Source organism: Ammospiza caudacuta, chromosome 6, assembly GCF_027887145.1.
Source record: "Ammospiza caudacuta isolate bAmmCau1 chromosome 6, bAmmCau1.pri, whole genome shotgun sequence".
NCBI lineage: Eukaryota > Metazoa > Chordata > Aves > Passeriformes > Passerellidae > Ammospiza > Ammospiza caudacuta.
The window spans coordinates 41,659,784-41,680,144 of NC_080598.1; the positions used below are offsets into that span (position 1 = coordinate 41,659,784).

The window sequence follows — 20,361 nt, forward strand, 5'->3', positions numbered from 1 at the left end:
TGAGCCTTCGTTTAGTGAGTCTCAATTAAATTTTATGTTTTGTGGCTCCCATTTTCTTGTAAGGCAAGAAAAGAGTTCAAGGGATGGATCCTTCTTTGAAGAATTTAATTCCCCATGAAAAAAATGTATTTCCAGTTAGAGATACTCAAAGTTTGGGGGAAGGGAGTTTTTGTAGAACTTCCTGTTGGTTTTTTGTTTGTTTAGTTTTTATTTTGGGGTTTGTTTGTTTTACTTTTGTTTGTTTGTTGTTTTTTGCTTTGTTTTATTTAAAGATTTCTAGTGTTTTGTAAAGATGAAGGAGTTTTCTGATTCTTTGAAATGGACAGTGTTCTGTTAGTGATTAGACAATTATTTCCTCTCTTCTTTCCATTGTAATGAGGACAAAATCAGAGGGATGGTTAAAGAATTCTGGCAGTTATTTGTGATGAAGATTTCCATGAAATTACCAGATTGCTCCAGTGATACTGTAGCAATATAGCACTGGTTGATTTTCAGTAAGAACCACTGCAGCAAATGAATCATTTGCATATGTGTTCATAAAAATAAATAATTCCTAGGCTGACTCTGCATACTTGACCTCAACATAACAAGGTCAGAAAATTAAGGCACAATGAAGCATCTCACCTGAACTGGGCTTTGACATTTTGGCTTACCTTAGTTGCTACTACTGAAAAATGTAAGTACAAATCAGCATAAGCAATATTCTCAAATGTAAACATTTTCAGGGACAGGCCATTAGTAACACTTCTTTTCCCACTGTGTTTCTTTATTTAGTTAGGGGTTTTTTTAGTCAATTTAACAAAAAATCACAGATGCCAAAAGGGAATTCAGAGTGCTGAAGAAAAATGCCTAAACCCTTTTTCATTTAATTTAGCTCTTTTCATTTTAGTTTATGCCTAAACTCTTTATAGATTTAGATATTTAGATATCTTCAGAAAATGCCACACACCATTGGGGGTGTTTCCTATTGCCAATATGAAATAAACATGGGGCATAAATGAGTTTCTTATACCCTACTCACAGACTTACACACCTGAGTCTGAACACCTCATAAACAGATTTTGCTTGCTTAGTACCTAAATGTGAAGCCCTTTCTTGGGGCTCTCTTCTGCATATTTTTGTGGCCACATGAGGAATGGGTCATCAGGATTAAAGGTTTCCACAAACTAAAATAATTCACATTCCACCATCACTTCCTACACAGCTGTCGTAATCACCATGCTCCAGAAAACCAGACAACTTGTGAAGACAGGAATGAAAGACTCATGGAGTCATACAGGTTTTTCAGGATTAACTGATTTCTTTTCTTATTTTTATCTGAAATCTAACATTATAATTCATCTGAGATTTTTTTATCTCATTCTTTTTTCCTAGTGCTTACTACTGATGTCTTTCAATGTGAATTTCTGCCTCTGTCTAACTTCCTGGAGAAAAACAGGTACTCATGACATTTGCTTTTTGACTGCTTGTATTGACTGCTTGAATTGAGTATTGACTGTTTTTGAAACAGACTCTATAAAACTCTGTATTAGCTCTTGCCCAACAGAAATTTGATGCAATCCATTGCTAAACTGTGATTTAAATATATAATATTTTCATGTAATCATCTTCTTTTTCCTTCTCACAGACTCCTGACTTGTTACAAACATTAAATATATTCTGGTTTATTTCCAGTATCAGAGCACAAGAGTTCCATAGGAAAAAACCAATGAATGAAAAAAATAGTGAATTATCTTGGAAAGTGTCTCTTGATTTAGACTCTTTCTCCAGATATGAAAAATACTAGTGAATTGGAATGAGATAAACACTCTTTTCACACTCACTGACTCGAATATTGAAACTAGTTTTCTATTTAAAAATAGTTCTACATTATCATAAATATTAATATCTCAGTAGTTTTCTTTCGAGAAGCAACACAAGTTAACATTAACTCAGCCTAGAATACTTCAGAAGCCACAGATTATCATTTGTGTGGAATCTTTTCAGCTTTTAACTTTTTAATGTCTTTTGTTGTGAAAAACCACAACATTAACCTCTCAACAAAAATTAATTTGCAACTAATAAGGGCATCTGTGACAACTTCCTCTTCCAATATCATAATGAAACTTCTTTGTATGTCCCTACTTTCTCATTTCAAACCATCCGGCTCTATATGGATGTGCTTAGGTAGTTTAGCTTAGCTAAATCTCACTGCAAGAAACAAAACTGGTCTAGTTATTAATTTTCACTGCTCATCTCACCTCTGTTTTTCCAGTGCAGCTTGGGGATGCAAGAAGTCAATGTCTCACTGCACCTATGCTGCCTCCATACCCAGCATCTGCGCCACTACATACAGGAGCTGTTCCATTTTGATGAATATTTAGGTTGGACTCATGATCCAGAGGTCTTTTCCAACCAAATTGTTGCTGTAATATACTGATAAAAAAAAAAAATTGGGTTGCTATGGTATTAAAAAAGTCTATGGAAAGCCTGCCAGCTACTCAAAGCTGGGTTTTACTAATTAGAGTTACCTTGATTAAAGGCTAGCTTCCAAAGAGCTCCTGTGGATAACAGGCTTAACTTTAAGCATATGATTGATCCCATTACATTCACTGGCTTTAACTGGACTGCTCATAAAATTAAGCCTATATTTAAATGCCTTTCTGGATCAGAACCCAAGTCCCTTAGAAGAGCTCAGGCTTAGAGCAGCTGTACCTTATGACGCCTGTATGATTCAAGTAACTGATGAACACACCTGCTTTTGCCATATTCTGTCAAAATGAAAAGCTGTGGAATTTTGCTTACACAGGTCCTGCAAACATTGTGTCCCACAGGTAACTGGGAATGCCATTTCATCAGAGCTTGTAAACAAGTGATATGCTCAGCCCGAGCTGCTTACTAAACCAGGACGAGACACGTGAGGGAAGATACAGGAATACACTGATGCAGCCATCCTGCTCCAGTGCTGAAGCAGGGTTTGCACCAGCGTCTCGCTGCAGCTGTGCATTCTTTGACATATTATAATAACCAAAAATGGCATTGTGAGTCTAATTTAGACTAATCAAGTCTTTTCAAGTTGTGCTCGTTATGTAAGACTACGTTTGCCAAATTCTTGCAATTGCAAAAAGAAGAGTGGAATATAAAGAGGATCTAATGTCTGGAAAATGGGTGATTAAGAAAGGTTGCATAAAATTGACAATTTAAAAAACATATACTCTTACCCTTCTCGTTGGAAAATAGTCCTAAAACAGTCCCCCAGGCTCTTGTAACTGGTTGGATCAGTTTTCCCTCTTTGAATTTGGAACCTAAAAAAAATACAATTTACATCACAGCATGAGAAGTCAGGGATTTTAAGTCACTTTTAACTTTCCAATTATTATATAAAAGGAGTTTTAAAAGGTTTTTTTATGTCACTGATTCATTATTATATACTGTTCCTGATATACTTATTAACACTGTTTTCATAGAAGCTGTTAAACCAAGGAAAAGTAGAGCTTTAGTAGTAACTTTTTTTGTAGTTTATGGAACTCACAGTATAGCTATCACCTTTGACATTTACACCTCTTTCTAGTTGTTTGAAAAATAAGCTGTTAACCCTGTGTCTGATCCAAAGCCCACTGAAACTAATGTGAGTGTTTGAGTCAAACCCTGCTTTTGAAAATCTGGAATGTAATACTATCGTGTGTTGCTCATTTTTATATCTGACACAATTACAATAAAAATCAAACAGAGACATGAGCAGATATTAGAGAACCATTCATTTTTTCATAACTCAATAACAAGATGAACAATAAAAGCAAGCAATGAATTATTCTAATTGAAACCTTATTTTCTCTATTCAAATTTTGACAACAATAAAAATTTCAACATGAAGCTTGTGGCCTTGAAAGGAAACTCAAGATTATGATTTAAGATTGTAAATTTCTTATTGTTATGATTTATGGATAGCAACAGTGATTTAACAAACTATATTATTTTACTAAGTATCTCAGATAGAGGATCCTATTTCTTTCAGTTAAAAAACTGCAGCTGGCACATTCAAGTAAATAGAATGGAGATAATTAGATTAATTTTTAGCAACGTAATTTCTTTTTAAACTGCTGATTACCAAATAGCACTAAAAAATAAAAAGAATATTGCTGTTGGCAATTCCAGTCTAAAACAGCCTTACATCAGGCAATCACTATACTGGTTTTTATTCCTGGCTTCAAGGAATAATTCATATTACAGTCAAGTACACCACTTGCCACAGGTACACTGCTGTTCTGAGAAACATCAATTGTTACTCATTCTGATCACGATACTGGATCTCATTTAAATGAGATAACGAATCAAGGCATTTTTAACTCAAGGTTAAGCAGCAATTTCCCCCTCTCTCACAGAATTCACCAAGGTCAAGTCAACATTTGCATTGTGGCAAAAGGCATTCATTGTTTTGAACATCAGTATTTCTGTGCTAACACAGCTAAAATTTTCTTCAATTTGAGGAAAAAAATTAGAGTGATGCAATTCTTTGGGCAATTATGAAGGCAAGCCCACACCTTTTTTAAAACAGTCAGAAGGAAACACTGAGTCCCTCCATAGTCCTAATAAAAGTAGTTCAGGCACATCTGGGATCTCTATCTGGGGTAACCTCTTTTATTAGCACAAGAACTTGCTGCCAAGTTGGCAGAAAGAAGAATGCTATTCAATAGGCTTACACTCAAATAGAGCTGGTGCATAACATTTTGTCTGAAAAGATCCCTTGGGAAGGCTAATAGTTGAAAAAAAAGCCTCAATGCCATCAGCATAGTCCAACAGCAATACCAGCTACAGAAGCTTTTACATTGTGGCAATCAAGCAATCCAAATTATAACAGAATCTAGTTTCTATGCACATTTTAATACATTTAAGACTTGATTGTTCATGCACCTCAACTCAAAATTAAAAATGTCTTTCTTTTTCTTAAAGGAAACTTGCAAAAACACACCTCATACTTTCTCAAAGTATTTAAAAACAACATTTTCTTAACCCAAACTCTTTTCCTCAAGTTTCAAGATTTGGCATCCTTGTAAATTCAAAAAAGTATCACTGTTTCTAAAGCACCCTTTGAATAATGCACTTTGGTCTCTTTCACTCTGCAAATGCTCAGCAATGTCCTACTTGCATGTGTGTAAGGTTCCCCACTAAATCATGCATGCAAAACTGTTTGTTGAGCTGGGGCTTTAATTCCAGAGTCACAGTGGATCTCAACAACATAGTGAACATATTTATATAATTCTGTTTAACAGCTTACACATTGGCAACTTCTCAACTAAATTTAAATGATTCAATAAAATTACGTCTTTTATAGCAATAATGTAAGCAATGGCAAAAGAAATGCAATAATCCTGTAGGTAATTTATGTTTTATCAGATGAAGGATAAATTCTTGCTAAAGAAGTTAAGTCAAAGAAGCTTTACATTTATTTCACATATTTGCTTTAATATAGATAAGACTTTAGAGTTAAATGAGTCCATTTGTTACACTGAGTCACACAAATAACGTATTCCTTCCTGTAGGGTTTTTGGATCCATTCCTTCCCTAGTAAATCTATTTTACAGCTTTAACAGCAATTCTAAAATACATGCCAATTATGTGCTTCAACCTAGATCTGCGAATTGGGTTCTTTGATTCAGAATTGCTTGCCTCAATAAAATCATGTGTAACTTTTTAATGAACTAACTAATTGATGACCAGCACTTGTTATAAGAAGCTCAGGGAAGAGCTGAAAAAAAATGTTTGTTTGTTTTCCTGGAGACAACAGTGGCAGCCTCTATTAGTAGTCTTATTAACAGAGAAGAGCTAAAGCATTCCCTTAAAGAAAACCCAAACCTGGCCTGTTTTTAATGATTGTTTAGAGGAATGAACACAACTGTGGGATATGTAATGGCTTTCTCTGCTTCAAATCCGTTCCTTTCTAAAAGCACTATAAAACCACTAAATTTCATGCATTTTTGAAAGTTGGATGGCTGCCTTGTATCCTTTCAGCTTTTGCTAGACCAAAAAAGATAAATTCCCCTCTAAATACCATTGGAGCACTAACTTCTGATCTAATAATTTTGAAGTGTGATGGCAGGCAGCCCTCAGTGACATGCTGAACAGCCATATGTGCAGGAATGCTTTCCCAGGGCTGGGATGGACGACCTCCTACTCACTACCAGCATCCAAGAAGTGTCAGAAGTCACTGGACACTGTAACACAAGCTTTATCACTTTCAAAATGAGCATCAGGCTAACTTTACTCCCCAGTCATTTTCCTGCTTCTTGGCTTTCTGGGCAGAATGCTGTGGCGCTGAGCACTCCCAACGCTCACTGAGGCACTTTGCATCCCATGTTGCCTCTGCCTACCTGGGACCAGCCAAGGCATTTACTGCCTGCCCCCTTGACCCCTTGCAGTTCCCACATCCATCTCCCATGCCATGAGGGACATCACATTTTCTTTTTCTGGCTTGCAGCAGCAGTCCAAAGGGCTTGGTCTTCCATGTACCCTTCGAAGGAACAGTACCTCTGCAGTAGCTACACTAGATACCAAAGTGCCCTGATAATGTTTAAGAAGAGAACATTGGTGTCCTTCCCTGTTCACTGCAGAAGACACATGTTTAAAGTGGGAACCACGTAAAACTATTTGAGGTTTTGGGGTCTGTTCAAAAGGCATTGAAAACTGATGATCTAAAACCATGAAAATATTTTAACTTACCCACACTAATCAGCGCTAAAAATTCTGCTTGTGAAAAGAATAAGCGCAAATTATTGTTATTTTACTAGCATGAGAGAGAACATTTTTTTCATGGTTATATCAGACCTTGATCAATAAGTCTCAATGGGCTCTGCCTGAAATTCCATAATGTAGAAGATGCTTGAGTTCTTTCAGCAGTTCTCTGAACCACTTATCATTTAACAAGTGATCCATCATGCTGTGTAGCCAGGACTCTACACAAACACATGCATCTGTTTCCAATGCCTAACTCACAGTCCTTGTTGGTTTTTTAATACCCAGCATTTAATTCTGAGTTCAATAAACTCCTCAGTCAAGATCATGCTTTTCTGATCCTATTCCTATTGCAAAAGCCCTCTAGGTAATCTTTTCTAATAGAATCAATATCTATAGAAGAACAAATAGATGCATGTTCTTTATAGAAAAAGATTCTCTCTCTATAATTTGCTAAATTTTTTGTTCATGTTTGCTAAATATCTCATCAAAGTTTTCTTGTGCACGTCTGCTACTACATTATCCAGATATTTAGTGCTTAAAGTCTGTTTACCACAACATTATCTAAAAATCCTCCCTGTTTTATTTACTGATCTGAGCTGGAGAAAGATTTCTAATTCATATTGATATTGTTTTAGCCATCTTAATATCTAAAAGGAAGAGATCACTATTTTCATATCTAGATTGAAGCACATAGTGAGATTTAAGACCCAGTTATGTAGGACAACCACAGTGTGATATGGAGCAGTCCAGACTTGTCAGATTTTTGCCACTGGGTTTGCAAAGACCCTTGTGCATAAATTCCAGAATTTCTTGCTGTTTTCATGCAGCACTGCTGACTGGTTTCTCAGCCATAGAGTTCAGAGGGAAAGAAAAACACTGACTCATAGAACCAAGCTTTATACCAGGCTGCAGTGCTTGCCAAGGACTGGCAGCCTGAGCTGTATTTTCCTTCTCTGCACATCTCAGTAGGATTTTATCATACGTTCTACTTGGTTTTGAATACAGCTCCTAACATTTCCATTCATGGCTGGGGTTTGTGCAGTACCAGAGCAAATAAACTTGGGCACTGACGTATATGGATGCTATAAAGAAGAAAATTACGTGGCATAACAACAAAAGAAATTAAAATATCTGTGCAACTTTAATTTTAAAACAACTTTGAATAAATGTATGATCTTTGGAAAATTGAAAACGTGTATAGCTTTTTTGCACTTTCAGTAATTCACATGATTCCAGACACTCCTAGCTGTATTTACCACACCCTTATATGTTGATAAAAGAATGTATAGTCTGAAGTTTTATATAAATATACATTATTTAACAGTTAACATACTTATAATAAAATAAAATAACTGCATTATATTTTTAAAATATTTTGATTTGTTAAGTTAAACATTTATTCAGGTGTTACTATGAGTGGTATCTACTGATGCTTAAATTTCATGCAAAACTTTAGACTGGAAAATGGACCTCAATAATATAATTTATTTCACTTTTTGGCTCAAGTTCTTGGAGTGGCTTATGTTATTCACAGGATAATAACTAAGTTGAGAGTATAATTCTGCCACTTATTTTAATAGTAAATCATAGGAGCTGTTAAAGAGCTGAATATTACTTTTCAAACAAAAAAAGCCCAATTATTTTAGGCAAAAGATAGAAGTTTTGCTACTTCAGAGGTTCATATTTTGAGTGTTCTAGTATTGCTATGATGATTATTTAACTGTAAAAAGCATTTAAGAATATAATAAAGTAGTAACATAAAGAACAGGTAAAGAAGAGAACTTATTCCAGTTATTCTCCATACTAGCCATAGATTTGTCTCAAATCTATGGTAGTTAGATTTTGTAGCTGAATTTTCTTACAGTTCATATTTACCTTACAGAAATAAACCAAAATCATAGAAAGTGAAGCAATACTAAAAATTATTTTAAAATTATTCACAATTAATTTCATTTTGTTGGAATTAAGTATTTCCCCTAAATGAAGCACATCATTAAATACAAAAACTGTGAAGTCTTAAACCTGACAAAACAGCTTCTCTCAGCCAGTTCTCTGAATGTGACTCTTACTCTTAGACCAGAGAAAGGTACACTAACCAGAAGAACAACTTAATCTTTCCTGTACTTCCCATTTCTTTTATAGATGACTTTCCCTCCTGTCTTGCTTTTATATTCAGGCTAAGCAGCACATCATTCCATCAAAAATATCAGTGGGGAAAAGAACACAGTACAGTAAATTTATTTTTATTTATTTAATTTTTTAGACAATAAAGTTGTATTTTTTTAATATACTAATGAAGAACTCTTCTGATTTTTTTTCTCTTGTATTGATTCTTCCATTGTATGCATGGGACAAACATGCAGTAGCTATAACGTCAGAAGGAAATTTTTCTTTACATGTAGTTTTAAAAAATATTAATGAAAAAAATAACTTGACCAGAAGCAGATCACATTAATCCATTTAACTGTTTCATGCAGATCTACTCTGCTAATATTGCAGAAGAATAACAAAAAAAATTCAGTCATAGCACTTATATATGAATAATTTCATGTTTTCCCAAGGAAGAAATTCAGCAGAAACTAAGTTAAAACAATAAATATTTTAATAATCTAATTCCATTAATGACTGTGCGTGCGGAGAGGGAGTTTTAAACAACAAAAACAAAAGTAGTGAAAACCAAAACTTTTTCATTCCACACTAAAAACCATTCCGGGAAACCTCATGAATGTGCGAGTTCCATTTTATTCCACGGATGAAAATACTGCGAATATTTGAATTACTCCTTTACAACAAAGTGGACATATGGATTGAGGCTCTAGGCTGGAGCTCTCCCCACCTATTGCACACGCACAGCAAGAGCTGCCTGTCCTCACCCCAGCCTCCAGGGCCTGCGATGCTCTCGCGTTTCCAGGTCCCAGATACCACTGGCAGCTGTGGGGTTCTATGAGCTCCTCAAAAGTAGCCCCCTTTCCTCATGGCTAAGGACTTGCAAATAATACATATTGTTATTATCCTCTAGAAGTGTCTCCAGTGTTCTTCTGTGTGAAAAGCCCATCCACATGTCCTGCCAGAGCAGGAACAGCTCCGCAGGCCGCCCTGCCAGTGCTGTGGCTGTGTACAAGGCACAGTTCTGTCACTGAAGCTTTGCTTTGGCTGCCTAGATACAAGTTCTGAGCATTAGATGACAGCAATGATCATAAAAGTGACAGCTATTTGAAAGATCACGCAGTATTTTGTGTGAAGGATTGTGCAATACACCTGATCTTAACACAACAAGATCAGCCAGGATGTGCTGACTGTAAAAGCAATAGGCAAATTTAGGCACTACTTGTGTTTTCTGCCTACATCTTCCTGTGTGTAAGGCACTTAGTTACACTGGTGAAAGAATGTGCAGAAATCAGGAATGGTAAAAAGAGCATTTTGTTTTTTACAGTGATGGTTTATTTCTGAAACCTTTGTAATCTCTATTTCCTAAGTGAAAGTAACCCCCCCAAATCTGTGGACTTTTTTGAGCCTTATCTAAGCTGGACAAATCATTCAAAATGGCACCACAAGGAATAATTTTGTATTGCCAGAGATGATGGAGCTATTTGTATGATTTTAAGTATGAACAGTCACTCATAGCCTAAGACATCGACAGAAGAAATCTGGTTTTCATTAGTTTTGAATAAAGTCTTATATGTTTTCCTTCAAAACAGCTTATAGAGAAACAAGGGACAAACTGATGAGGAATATAAACTAATGACTAGAAGACATTTCACAACAACTCATATTTTATATGATAATTATATTAGGACATGCAGTCTCATGTATATATGCAGTCTCAGTTCAGGGAAAAATGAGAATGTGGTTTGGCTGATTTCAGTGTGAAACGTGCCTACTTAAAAAGTGTTCAAATTTTTTATCTCAGTTTAACTTCTATTACAAAAATGTATATGTATGTCCTCTCTTGACCTCTTGTTGGAAAGCAATTCTTGTGTCCTGTGACACTACTGTGATCTATGACCCTTTACTGAGCTTCTGCAAATTAGCATTGTTAAAGAATTGAAATGTAGTTATCAATATTTCACCTATCAATTAAGTAATACCAGGTTAGAAGAGTAATTTTGCTGCCTTTAAATGGTAAGGATATTCTCCATTACTCCAAGGAGATGCAAAGGCAAACCTCAATGCAGCTTTGTAAACTCCAACACGTGTCGGATTAGCCATAGAAAGGCTTCAAATGATCCCTTACTGGTCACTACTGGACAATACCTGAAATACAAACAGCAAGCCCTGCTCTAAAACCATTCCAATTTCAGAAAATGTAGTAAAGATCTACATGCTACTGGAAAAAGTAATATTCTTCCTCTACAATTTTTGTAGAAAGGGCCAAGCACTTCTACACAGTTTTCTCAACAAAGCTTTGATCTCAGTGTCTGTTGTGGAAATCTCACAGCACCTCTCCAGAGAAGGCAGAAGAATTTTTGCGGCTTTCTGGCATGAAGATGGAGGGGGAGGATTTTTAGGTGGGTTGTTCAACACTTTTCAGTATTCATTAACATTTTAAGTCCTTTGATGAGATCAATCCCCGCACAGCTGAATGTATTCTTAATTTTTTCTTTTTTTTGGTATTAAAATGATTTAGCACCAAAAATTTTCAAACCACAACAAAACCTACATTACATTTACTCCCTATGGTCAAAGTAAGAAAGATAACAAAAAATATCTTTTCTCCCAAAGGAAAGAAATGGCCAAACATAGAAATCCAAATTCATTTTTAGAGGAAAATAGCCAAAATAAAATTGTGAGTTGCTGAAAGAAGTGTTAGTTTTGTGCTGGAAAATATTTGAAAGGGAAACAATTTCATTAATTTATTGTGGCTAAGATTTTTTAAATACTGGAAAGCATGCAACTAGACTAAAACTGCTGAAAAATGGAGCTAAATATCCTGCACTTGAAAGCATTAACACACATGCCCTTTCTCATTAACAGACAAACCACTTTAAATAACTAATAGCCAATTCACATAATAAGGACATTACCTACTATGCATGTACTGCTTCCACAAACAGATTATTTTTTTCCTAATAAATTGTATGGCTAAGTGACAGAAAACATACAGACTTAAATGAGCAAAATAAGGAAATTCTGAGGTAAAGACTGAAACTCAGCTCTTACCCACCCAACTGTGCCCCAGTATTACAGCTTATGTGGAATTCATTATCGACCAGTGCTGAGTGATCTCAGCAATTCTTAACATATAGTAGGACAAGGAAAGTTAAGGATGAAACTTCCTCTGAAGCACTATGACTTTCACTGCCATGGTGACTTATAGTAAAACTAGTGAAATATTGGAGCATGTGCATTCTGAAATTCAATTAATCAGAAATAGCGCACTTCTGTAAAAATCAAAACAAAAATGTATTCACTTAACACTAAGGAAAGTTTTCTGTGTGTTCAAATTGTAGCTTGCCAGTTCTTTTGGAGTCCACAGATACATAAAGACACATTCAAGAAATTTTGGTGTAACACTAAAATTTATCCTAGTAAGCAAGAAGAAACCTTTGACACCTATGACTATACCCAATTGATCCACTGTATGAAGATAAGAAAAAAATAAAGGAAATGAGTTTTCATATATTCAATGCAGTGGAAAAACAGCAGTTATTTTCAGACTTCAGTAGTTTAATTTTTATTTTTCTAACTCATACTATTAACAGTTAGCAACAAAAACTTATGCTAAACAAGACTCAGGAGAATCTGGAATGCAGGTTGCACACCAAGGTCAGAAGAATAAGTTTGATTATTCAAAGCTGTTTTTGAATCACAGTTGTTGCTACAAAACTGTCAGGATACTTTTTGTTTTTGCAGAACCAAATAGCCCCACACATTGAGATTATTTTTCTTATTTTTAAATACACTTTTGAAACTACGAAAGTTCAGCTTTGAGTACTTGACATCTCAGTTTTATACAATAGAAAATAATGCTGTAATGGAAATACTAGCAGGGTCTTGACAACAGCCGTGTAAGGCTGCACCTTTATATCACAACAAACTCTTCCAGCTGAAAAAACTCACTTATTACCCAGGATGGAGTGGAAAAAAGATCGTTTTTGCTTCAGGAAAGACAGTTGCTTGAAAATTGGCATAAAGTGGTGAAAATTATAAAGGAGCATTACTTTTTTTCCCCTGAACTCAACCTAACTACTCCAGAAAGCAATGCACAAATCATTCATTATAATGAGTCATAACAATGATTTGTGATCTTCCAAGTTTTCATTTTACGCCCCTCTGTTTTTCCTTAAAGACAGGAGGATAGACAAAGACTGGAAACTTTGGGTCATATGGATCACGGCACCACTGCTATGTCTGGAATTTTCTTATAAATATCCTATTGCTCTGAGGTTCATAGGCCTGACTGAAACAGCAGGGACGATCTCATTTGTACTTTTATAGTTGTAGAGGGATTTGCAAGAGTTAACACAATTTTCCATAATATTTCTTACCGACTTCAGGAGTAAAGGGAGAGTTCCCCTTTTAATCAGTATCTGAAACATTGTTAAGTCTAAAGGGAAACAGGAATTCTTTCAGATTTAACAAGGCTTTTCCAAGTGCTGATAATTTTAAAGGTACAAAACAAGGCAACTTTTGAAAAAGAGAGGATTTCAGTGAAGCGTCTGTGGGCAGCAATCAGTGCAGCAATCAGTCTGGGGGGTACACTTTTCAGCAGATTTTACTGCTTTCTTGCAGCCTTGTGCCTTTTAAAGATTAAAAGATTATTTTTTAAAAAAGAAATGGTATATTATTCCTTTAGAGTTCATGAAAACATTAAAATTAAGAAAGTATTGTCAGGTTCTGTTACAGTGAGGTCTATCTCAGAAAACACACTGTTTCACTAACCACCAGTGGGAAGCTAGAACAGCGCCTTCATTTTGTATAGTCACAGAAGTCTTTCAAGGCTTTTTTCTCACATCCTTCTCCAGGCAGACAGGCAGGCAGGCAAACTATGCTAACATGGCTGATCTGACTCAGATATTGAGCTTGAGGACTGAAAAACAGAAATAAGAAAAGGCAGTTCTGATGTTGCCCACACAGTATTTCTCAGGGACTACTGTTCTGTTTCCTTACCACATTCAGTAACTCTTCCATGTACACATTTAGTCAAGTCTCCATAATGCTACATGGATTCAGAGATAGAACTAACAGAATTATTGAATTGTTGAATGCTCACTGATAAATAAAATAGGATTGTTGAAAACTGACTGCTGGAAAAAAGTGGGTCTTCATGCTTGTACAGAATTAATAGGTAATTGCTTGATATATATTTTTATATATAAAATGAATAGGATGATGATCTTGCTGGCAAATTTCTCTGTCTTGTCTAATGTCAAACTAAGAGTGCAATAAGTAAAAGCGTAAGTGTTCAACATGTAGCCATGCCCTCTCCTATCCTCTTTTTCTTAGCCCATATGCTAATGGGAAGGCAACTCTGTGAAAGAACAGCATAATTTATCCTTTTCCTAAGTTATGCTATGATGCTTTCAAAGAACCAGCTGTATAGAGGTTTGCTATGTGATACTAGCAATAGCTGTAGCTGCTTCATTTTGAGTATAATCTTTGTGCAATATATGTGTCTGTGCACATAAATAGGGACCCAAGTATTTGTAAGAATCAACCTTCCCTGCTATGGAGTCTGAAAGGTGCCCAGACTGAAGCATGAGAAGGGCCTACTGTACCTAAATTTTGCAGAGTACATTGGAATTATCCTTGTTAAAAATCTAAAGTTTGATCCACTTGTGGCTTGAACCCCTTCCAAGAATAAAGCTGACCTTAAAGGTCTGCAGAAAGGTATCTCCAGTTTTATTACGTGCAGGGGACAGATTTTAGCCTTCTTTTTCAAGACTCTCTTGAAAATGCAGACAGCCATCCTGCCTAACAGCTAAGAGATGTATCACCCGCCAATTTATTAGAGGTCATTTATTAGAGGTCACAAGATGCCAGCTTGTCATTGGAACTGGGAGCAGAAACCACAGCCTCAGAATCGACAAACACTGCTGCTTTTGTTGCAGGTTTTCCCCTATGAGCCTGTGGTCTGGGAAAAGGGCAAATAGTGAAAGTCAAACACAGGGGAATGAGTGATGGATATATAGGGAGTGAGCAAAATTATCAAAATAGGCAAGATAGAAAAGAGTGTGGTGCTGAAGAAACATGATATATTGAGCAGATGGAAATCCTTGAGGCAGATACTGGTCAAAACATGAACAATGTATCACTGCATCTGTTCCTTCCATCTCTAAAACACATCAAGAAGCACTGTAATTCTGCAAATTTCCCTTCTCTCTCTACTACTGCATTCAATGGATAGTATTAATGTGACATAAATAATATCTGAATTAATATATGGTATTCATTTACTGTACCATACTGTATCAAATTATAATTCTCAAATTCATCAGCTCCCATTGACAATAAAAGCCACTTAAAAATATATAAGAGAAAGATATTTTAACTTTACATGAGGTACTTCTGTAGGACTTTCTACCAAAAGGATATATAGTTTTCAGAGGTTTCCTAGAACTTACACATAATATCAAGTGGCATCTCTAACATGTCTAAAGTAATTTTTTGGCTCAATGATATCCCTCTGCTCACTGTTCTGTTTACTTTCTGTTTATACTCCAGTAATTGCTGTTTTCCTTCTCACCACTAGAGTATATGTGTGCACAAAAATAGCTTTTCTAAAATACACAGAGAAAATACAGTGTGACTTAAGGAACTAATTTTCTTTTAAGGAATATGTGCAGAGAGAATGGTTCCATGTCTACACCACTGCTACAACTTATGTCAGAAGAATAATGTATTTCCAGATCTGTGTACTATGAAACACTTGATTTGTTTAATTTTTTGTCTCTTGGTTTCTGTCCAAAGGGCTATGATTGTGTGAAGTTTCAATTAATATATGGAAGACGCTCTTTAACATAGATGATATGGCCAATTGCAAACATTTATTAAATATGAATTCCTGCTATCAGAAGTGGAAGAATTCTCAAAGTGAGCACCAAACCTCAGCCTTCAGGAGTAAAGAGCAGCAACGAGTAGCTCAGGAGTAGATGAATAGCTTTGAGTAGCCATAGGAGTAGATCAGTGCTATGAGTGAGGAATGATATTCTTGCAATGCTGAAGAGAGTCTGAATCAACCAGTATTAAAATGCTTTCAACTCTTCTCTCCTCAGAAAGAGATTAGCATACAATGAAACAGAAATCTCTTTTTGAAAAAACCCAGCTGATTTACATGGCATTTACACAGTTGATTCAAGAAGTACTTTCTACAATGAGTAAAAATTAATTTCTTTAGCCAAAACAAGCCCTCATTAGATTTCTAATAAGCTTTACGACAGAAGTCAGGGTAAGAAAACCTCCACCACGTTATTTCATATATAAAACTGGAAACTCTAGGAAATGCAGATATGATAATTTGAATGGTTTTATCCATGTATGCATACATATACCCTTGTCTTCCCTGTAATTGCAAGGAATAGAATTTTCTGTATTATGAAAAAAAGTTTTCAGGAAGAAAAAAATAGACATCTCGCTAATCCTTCAAATTTCTTATTATGCTTGATACACGCTTTCATCTTAGTTAACTAAACGTAAATCAATAGATTGACATGTGCCACAGAGCTTAGATACTAATTTAACACCTCTGCATAAAGTTAGAGAGGAGATATATAAAATCACTTTGAATTTATTATTTCTAGAAAGAGTAGAAAAAAGTCTTTGAGGATTAATTTCATGCTGTGGGTTAAATTTCACTCTCACGATAGGCCAACTATTGCCTGGGGCACTACAGATAATGAACCTGACAAGGGATTAGCAAGGAAATACTTGTGTTATTATAAATCGTGTACACTTCCCTTTCTAACCAACTTCATCCTTCATGACATTAACAAATTACACTCTTTGTCCATGCTTCAATATAACACAAAGCTATGAACGATCCTGAACCAAAAGGCATAAATAGCTACCAAAATTTGGTTGAAAGATCCAGACCTCCTGAAGTGAGAACCTAAGACATTTTATGTCAGATATCTCCATGGCCCAGAGAAACATTTGTACATAAAATCTGATTTAAGAGTATCAGCTGATGCAGTCTAAAATAGTTTATAGACAAATGTGAACAATGGAATTAAATGTAACACAGAATCAGAGGAAATTTAGGGAGTGTTAATCTACCAGAAAATCTAAAACAAGCAAAAATGTTAATCACTTGGCTTCACTGTAAACACTGGATTTACTAAAGACCTCAAACACAATATATCATGTGTAAATTAGACTAGAAGTTCCAGTAATGATTTTGTGCTCAAAGTCAGTAAAGAATATCTATGATGTAAATATAGATTTTTTTTGGTATTTGATCCTTTCATCCTTCATTTTCTTGAAAAGCTTCAAACTTTTACATGTAAAAACCAGCTAAATTTCTAGACAATTCATGCTGAGCTGTGCTGCCATGCAATGGAGGTGAAATTGCATAAAGGTTAAAGTGGAAATCTGACGTCACAAACTGGACCCTTTATTTATACATTACCATACAAGCAAAAAGGCAGGAAGGAACTCCAAGCTCTGAACTTTCTTCTGCTGATCCAAACCAGCTTAGAATGGCATTCCTTGAATTTTAGAGATGATAGTATTACTGCTAATGCCTTCTGAAGGGAAAAAGAATCCTAGAAATGGTTCTTGTAACATACCCCTCTGCACCTTTCAAAGCAATCAAGTGTAACCAAAAAAAAGCAATTTTTTTGTACCCTATTACTCTCCCATCTCCTTTGAAACCAAAGCCTTTTCAAGCCAAACCATCTCCAGGTTACAGCATGACATAATTTCTACTCACCACATGGTAATCATCTATGCTAAAATAATCAGAGATTAAGTAGTGCTGGATTGCAAAAGGTGTGGACAATTTTTTATTTTATTCTTCTTGTGAAAACAGCCTGGGCCCAAGCCCTCACTAATGCTCCCTGAACAGGTTCTCCTGGACCCCAAAGGGGAGAGCTAATGATGCTGGAAAGGTATCCAGTTTTGTCTCTTTGCTCCTACATCTGCAAGCCAGGGAGCTGTGCTGTCCCTTGCTGTAGTTACAGAATGTCACCATGAGTCACAGCGAGCCGTGCCAGATGACTCAGACCTACTGCATGGCTCCCATTGTTCTCCTAAGACCAAAACAGAGAAAGAGGAATTTCACCATTGTGCTCTTGCAATATATCAGCGTCAGTACTGCATACAGCAGGCAAGAGTAGTATTTGCTGCACTTCCCTCTTAGCTTTCTAAATGGAGAGGAAAAAATATAGTTGCATTAGGATGCTGATATAGGCTAATAACATTTAATATTTGAGAATTTGCCATTTTGACTCCTCAGCATCATGTAAGTTACTCTCTCTCTTAACTTACCCATGCAGATGAACCAGCTCTGCATCCAACCATCTCCATCCCGTGAGACCAGACCTTTGGCCAAAGTTATTAAAAATGAAGGACAAATCCTACTAAAATGACAACTGAGCATGCCCTTAGACTAAATGAGTGCTATGAGCCCTCCACACTTTTCCAGAACTGAAGGTGCTGAAGACAAGACTGTTCAGATTCAGGTGGGCTTTGTACTGGGAAGGCAGTCAAGCATTGCCAACATCTTACATTTTCCACTTGGAATGCAATTTGGTGGTGGCTGCTCTCACGAGAGATCCAACTTAAGGCCACTGCTTGTTGCCAGACTTTGTTTTGCTGATGCAAATATCTACAAGGCTGTGGAATAAAGAAAGACCACAAACAGTCCCCACCCCTATGCCCAGTTTTTACTATTAACCAAGATTACTTCATTTTTCAGTAATTCAGCACTGCTCTTGAGTGTATTCACCACAGCTTTGATTTAAACAATTGCCTTCATCTTCCTGATGCAGTTTGTTCTCTTTTCTACCATAGGACCTCCTAAATACCATATTCAGCATTATTTGCATGAGGCATATTGTGACATGGTATGTGTGTCTCTGTCTCAGCAAGAATTGAGCTTACAGCAGAAAGTGGTGCCTTCATCTGAAGGAGTCAAAAGGAAAGACAGCAAGTAAAGAACTGCTGGCACGTGAAGCAGAAATTAACTGGAGAGGAAGAATTTGGGTCAGGTTATTAGAAAGGACAAAGAAGAGACACAGAAGGAACAGATTTGGTGGAAAAGAGCAGCCACTAGTGTAAGGTGAACTGAAAAAAAGAGATTTTCAGACCTAGAAAGTTAAAAGAACATTAGGAAGAAATCACAGCTTGGAAACAGACATAAATGAAATGTGGCCACAGAATCTGCAATGATTTATGCACATGCTTCAAGATGCATACTTTAGGAAAATCCTTTTAATAATTTTCAGACAGTAATTGCTTAATGAAAATCATATTCTCTGCCTATCTGTCATTTGTTTTTGGAAGTGGCAGGTTCATTCTGTGAAACTTCTTACAGAAAACTTTCAAAAGACACAACTCTTAAGGTAGATATATAGAAACAAAAATGTGCAACAAGTTTATTTTTTAAGATTCCTTCCTCATTAAGTCCAAGGAAACATGATAGTCTTCAAATGAATCAGGCTGCATCAGGAACAAGGGATGCTGAAGATGGTGTCTAACATGCAGAAGAAGTTAAATGTGGCCCATGTTACTGAAGAGACATTATTAGGGATTGTGCAACTTACAGTTTCCTGAAAGTTAATGGCTTTACATTCAGACATTAAATTCATATAGAAGGCAATAAAAGTGTATTTTTTTATGGTCATTAATTGAATAAAAAAAATCTAGGGTCAGCCTAAAACAATTTTATGCTACACTTCTAACCATAGAATTGTGCACACTCTACTTTGCATTAAACAATTTATGTTCACATCTGTCACATATTACTTGTTGCCTCTTTTCCCCTTTCCCTGAGGGGAGCTTCTTGTTCTGACAGCAGCTTGCTGTCTGTACTTCTGTCTAGCTCTTGATTTATAAAGGAATAATCACAAAAAATACAGTAAATTTATTTCTAATTTTGATATTTCACTTTTATTGTCTGTGCCTGTGGAGGAAGATGTTAAAGAAAATCCTACAAAAAAAAGGAGTAAGAGAAAAAAGAGCTATACCTGGTTACTAACCATAACCTGATTTTTAGAGCCTGGTTTTCCTAAAGAAAAATATAATTGAATGTGATGGATAAGAACTGTCATTATCTTCCTCATAAGAGATCTGCCACTAGTTACCAGCTGGCCAAACTGATATGCTGAACCAATTTCTGACTTTTAAAGACTTAGAAGCTTCTATTAATTCATGGGACATACAGAGGAGTTCAGTAGGAAAATGTTTTTTAATGGACAATCAGGTGATAGGCTCACATTAGGAGATGAATCTTTGATGATTGATACTTTCCTCCACTCTAGCAGGCACTAAAGTGCAACAGACACACTTAAACCCTAAACAATGTTACAATCTTATGTAAACACCAATACCAGCACCTAATTATGCAGGACTAGACTGAGCATGTAAATTGTAAATAATGAAAATTAAATACTCAATCCTATGTGCCAGGTGGTAATAATAATTTACCTCGTGAACTTTTTTGTGTCAGATTTTTTCAAATTCACAGCTAACTTGAACTTTGAAAAAAGA

The 20,361-nt window shown here is 35.8% G+C and overlaps 1 protein-coding gene across 2 annotated transcripts in view; it reads right to left on the reverse strand.

Annotated features, from left to right (window-relative positions):
- The window catches only part of SLC25A21 (solute carrier family 25 member 21), a 234,729-nt gene that overhangs the window by 55,147 nt on the left and 159,221 nt on the right, over window positions 1–20,361 (reverse strand). For both annotated transcript variants that reach the window (XM_058807401.1, XM_058807400.1), the window contains exon 3: window positions 3,201–3,284. In XM_058807401.1, coding sequence (XP_058663384.1) covers window positions 3,201–3,284 — 84 coding nt within the window. The remainder of the gene's footprint in view (window positions 1–3,200; window positions 3,285–20,361) is intronic.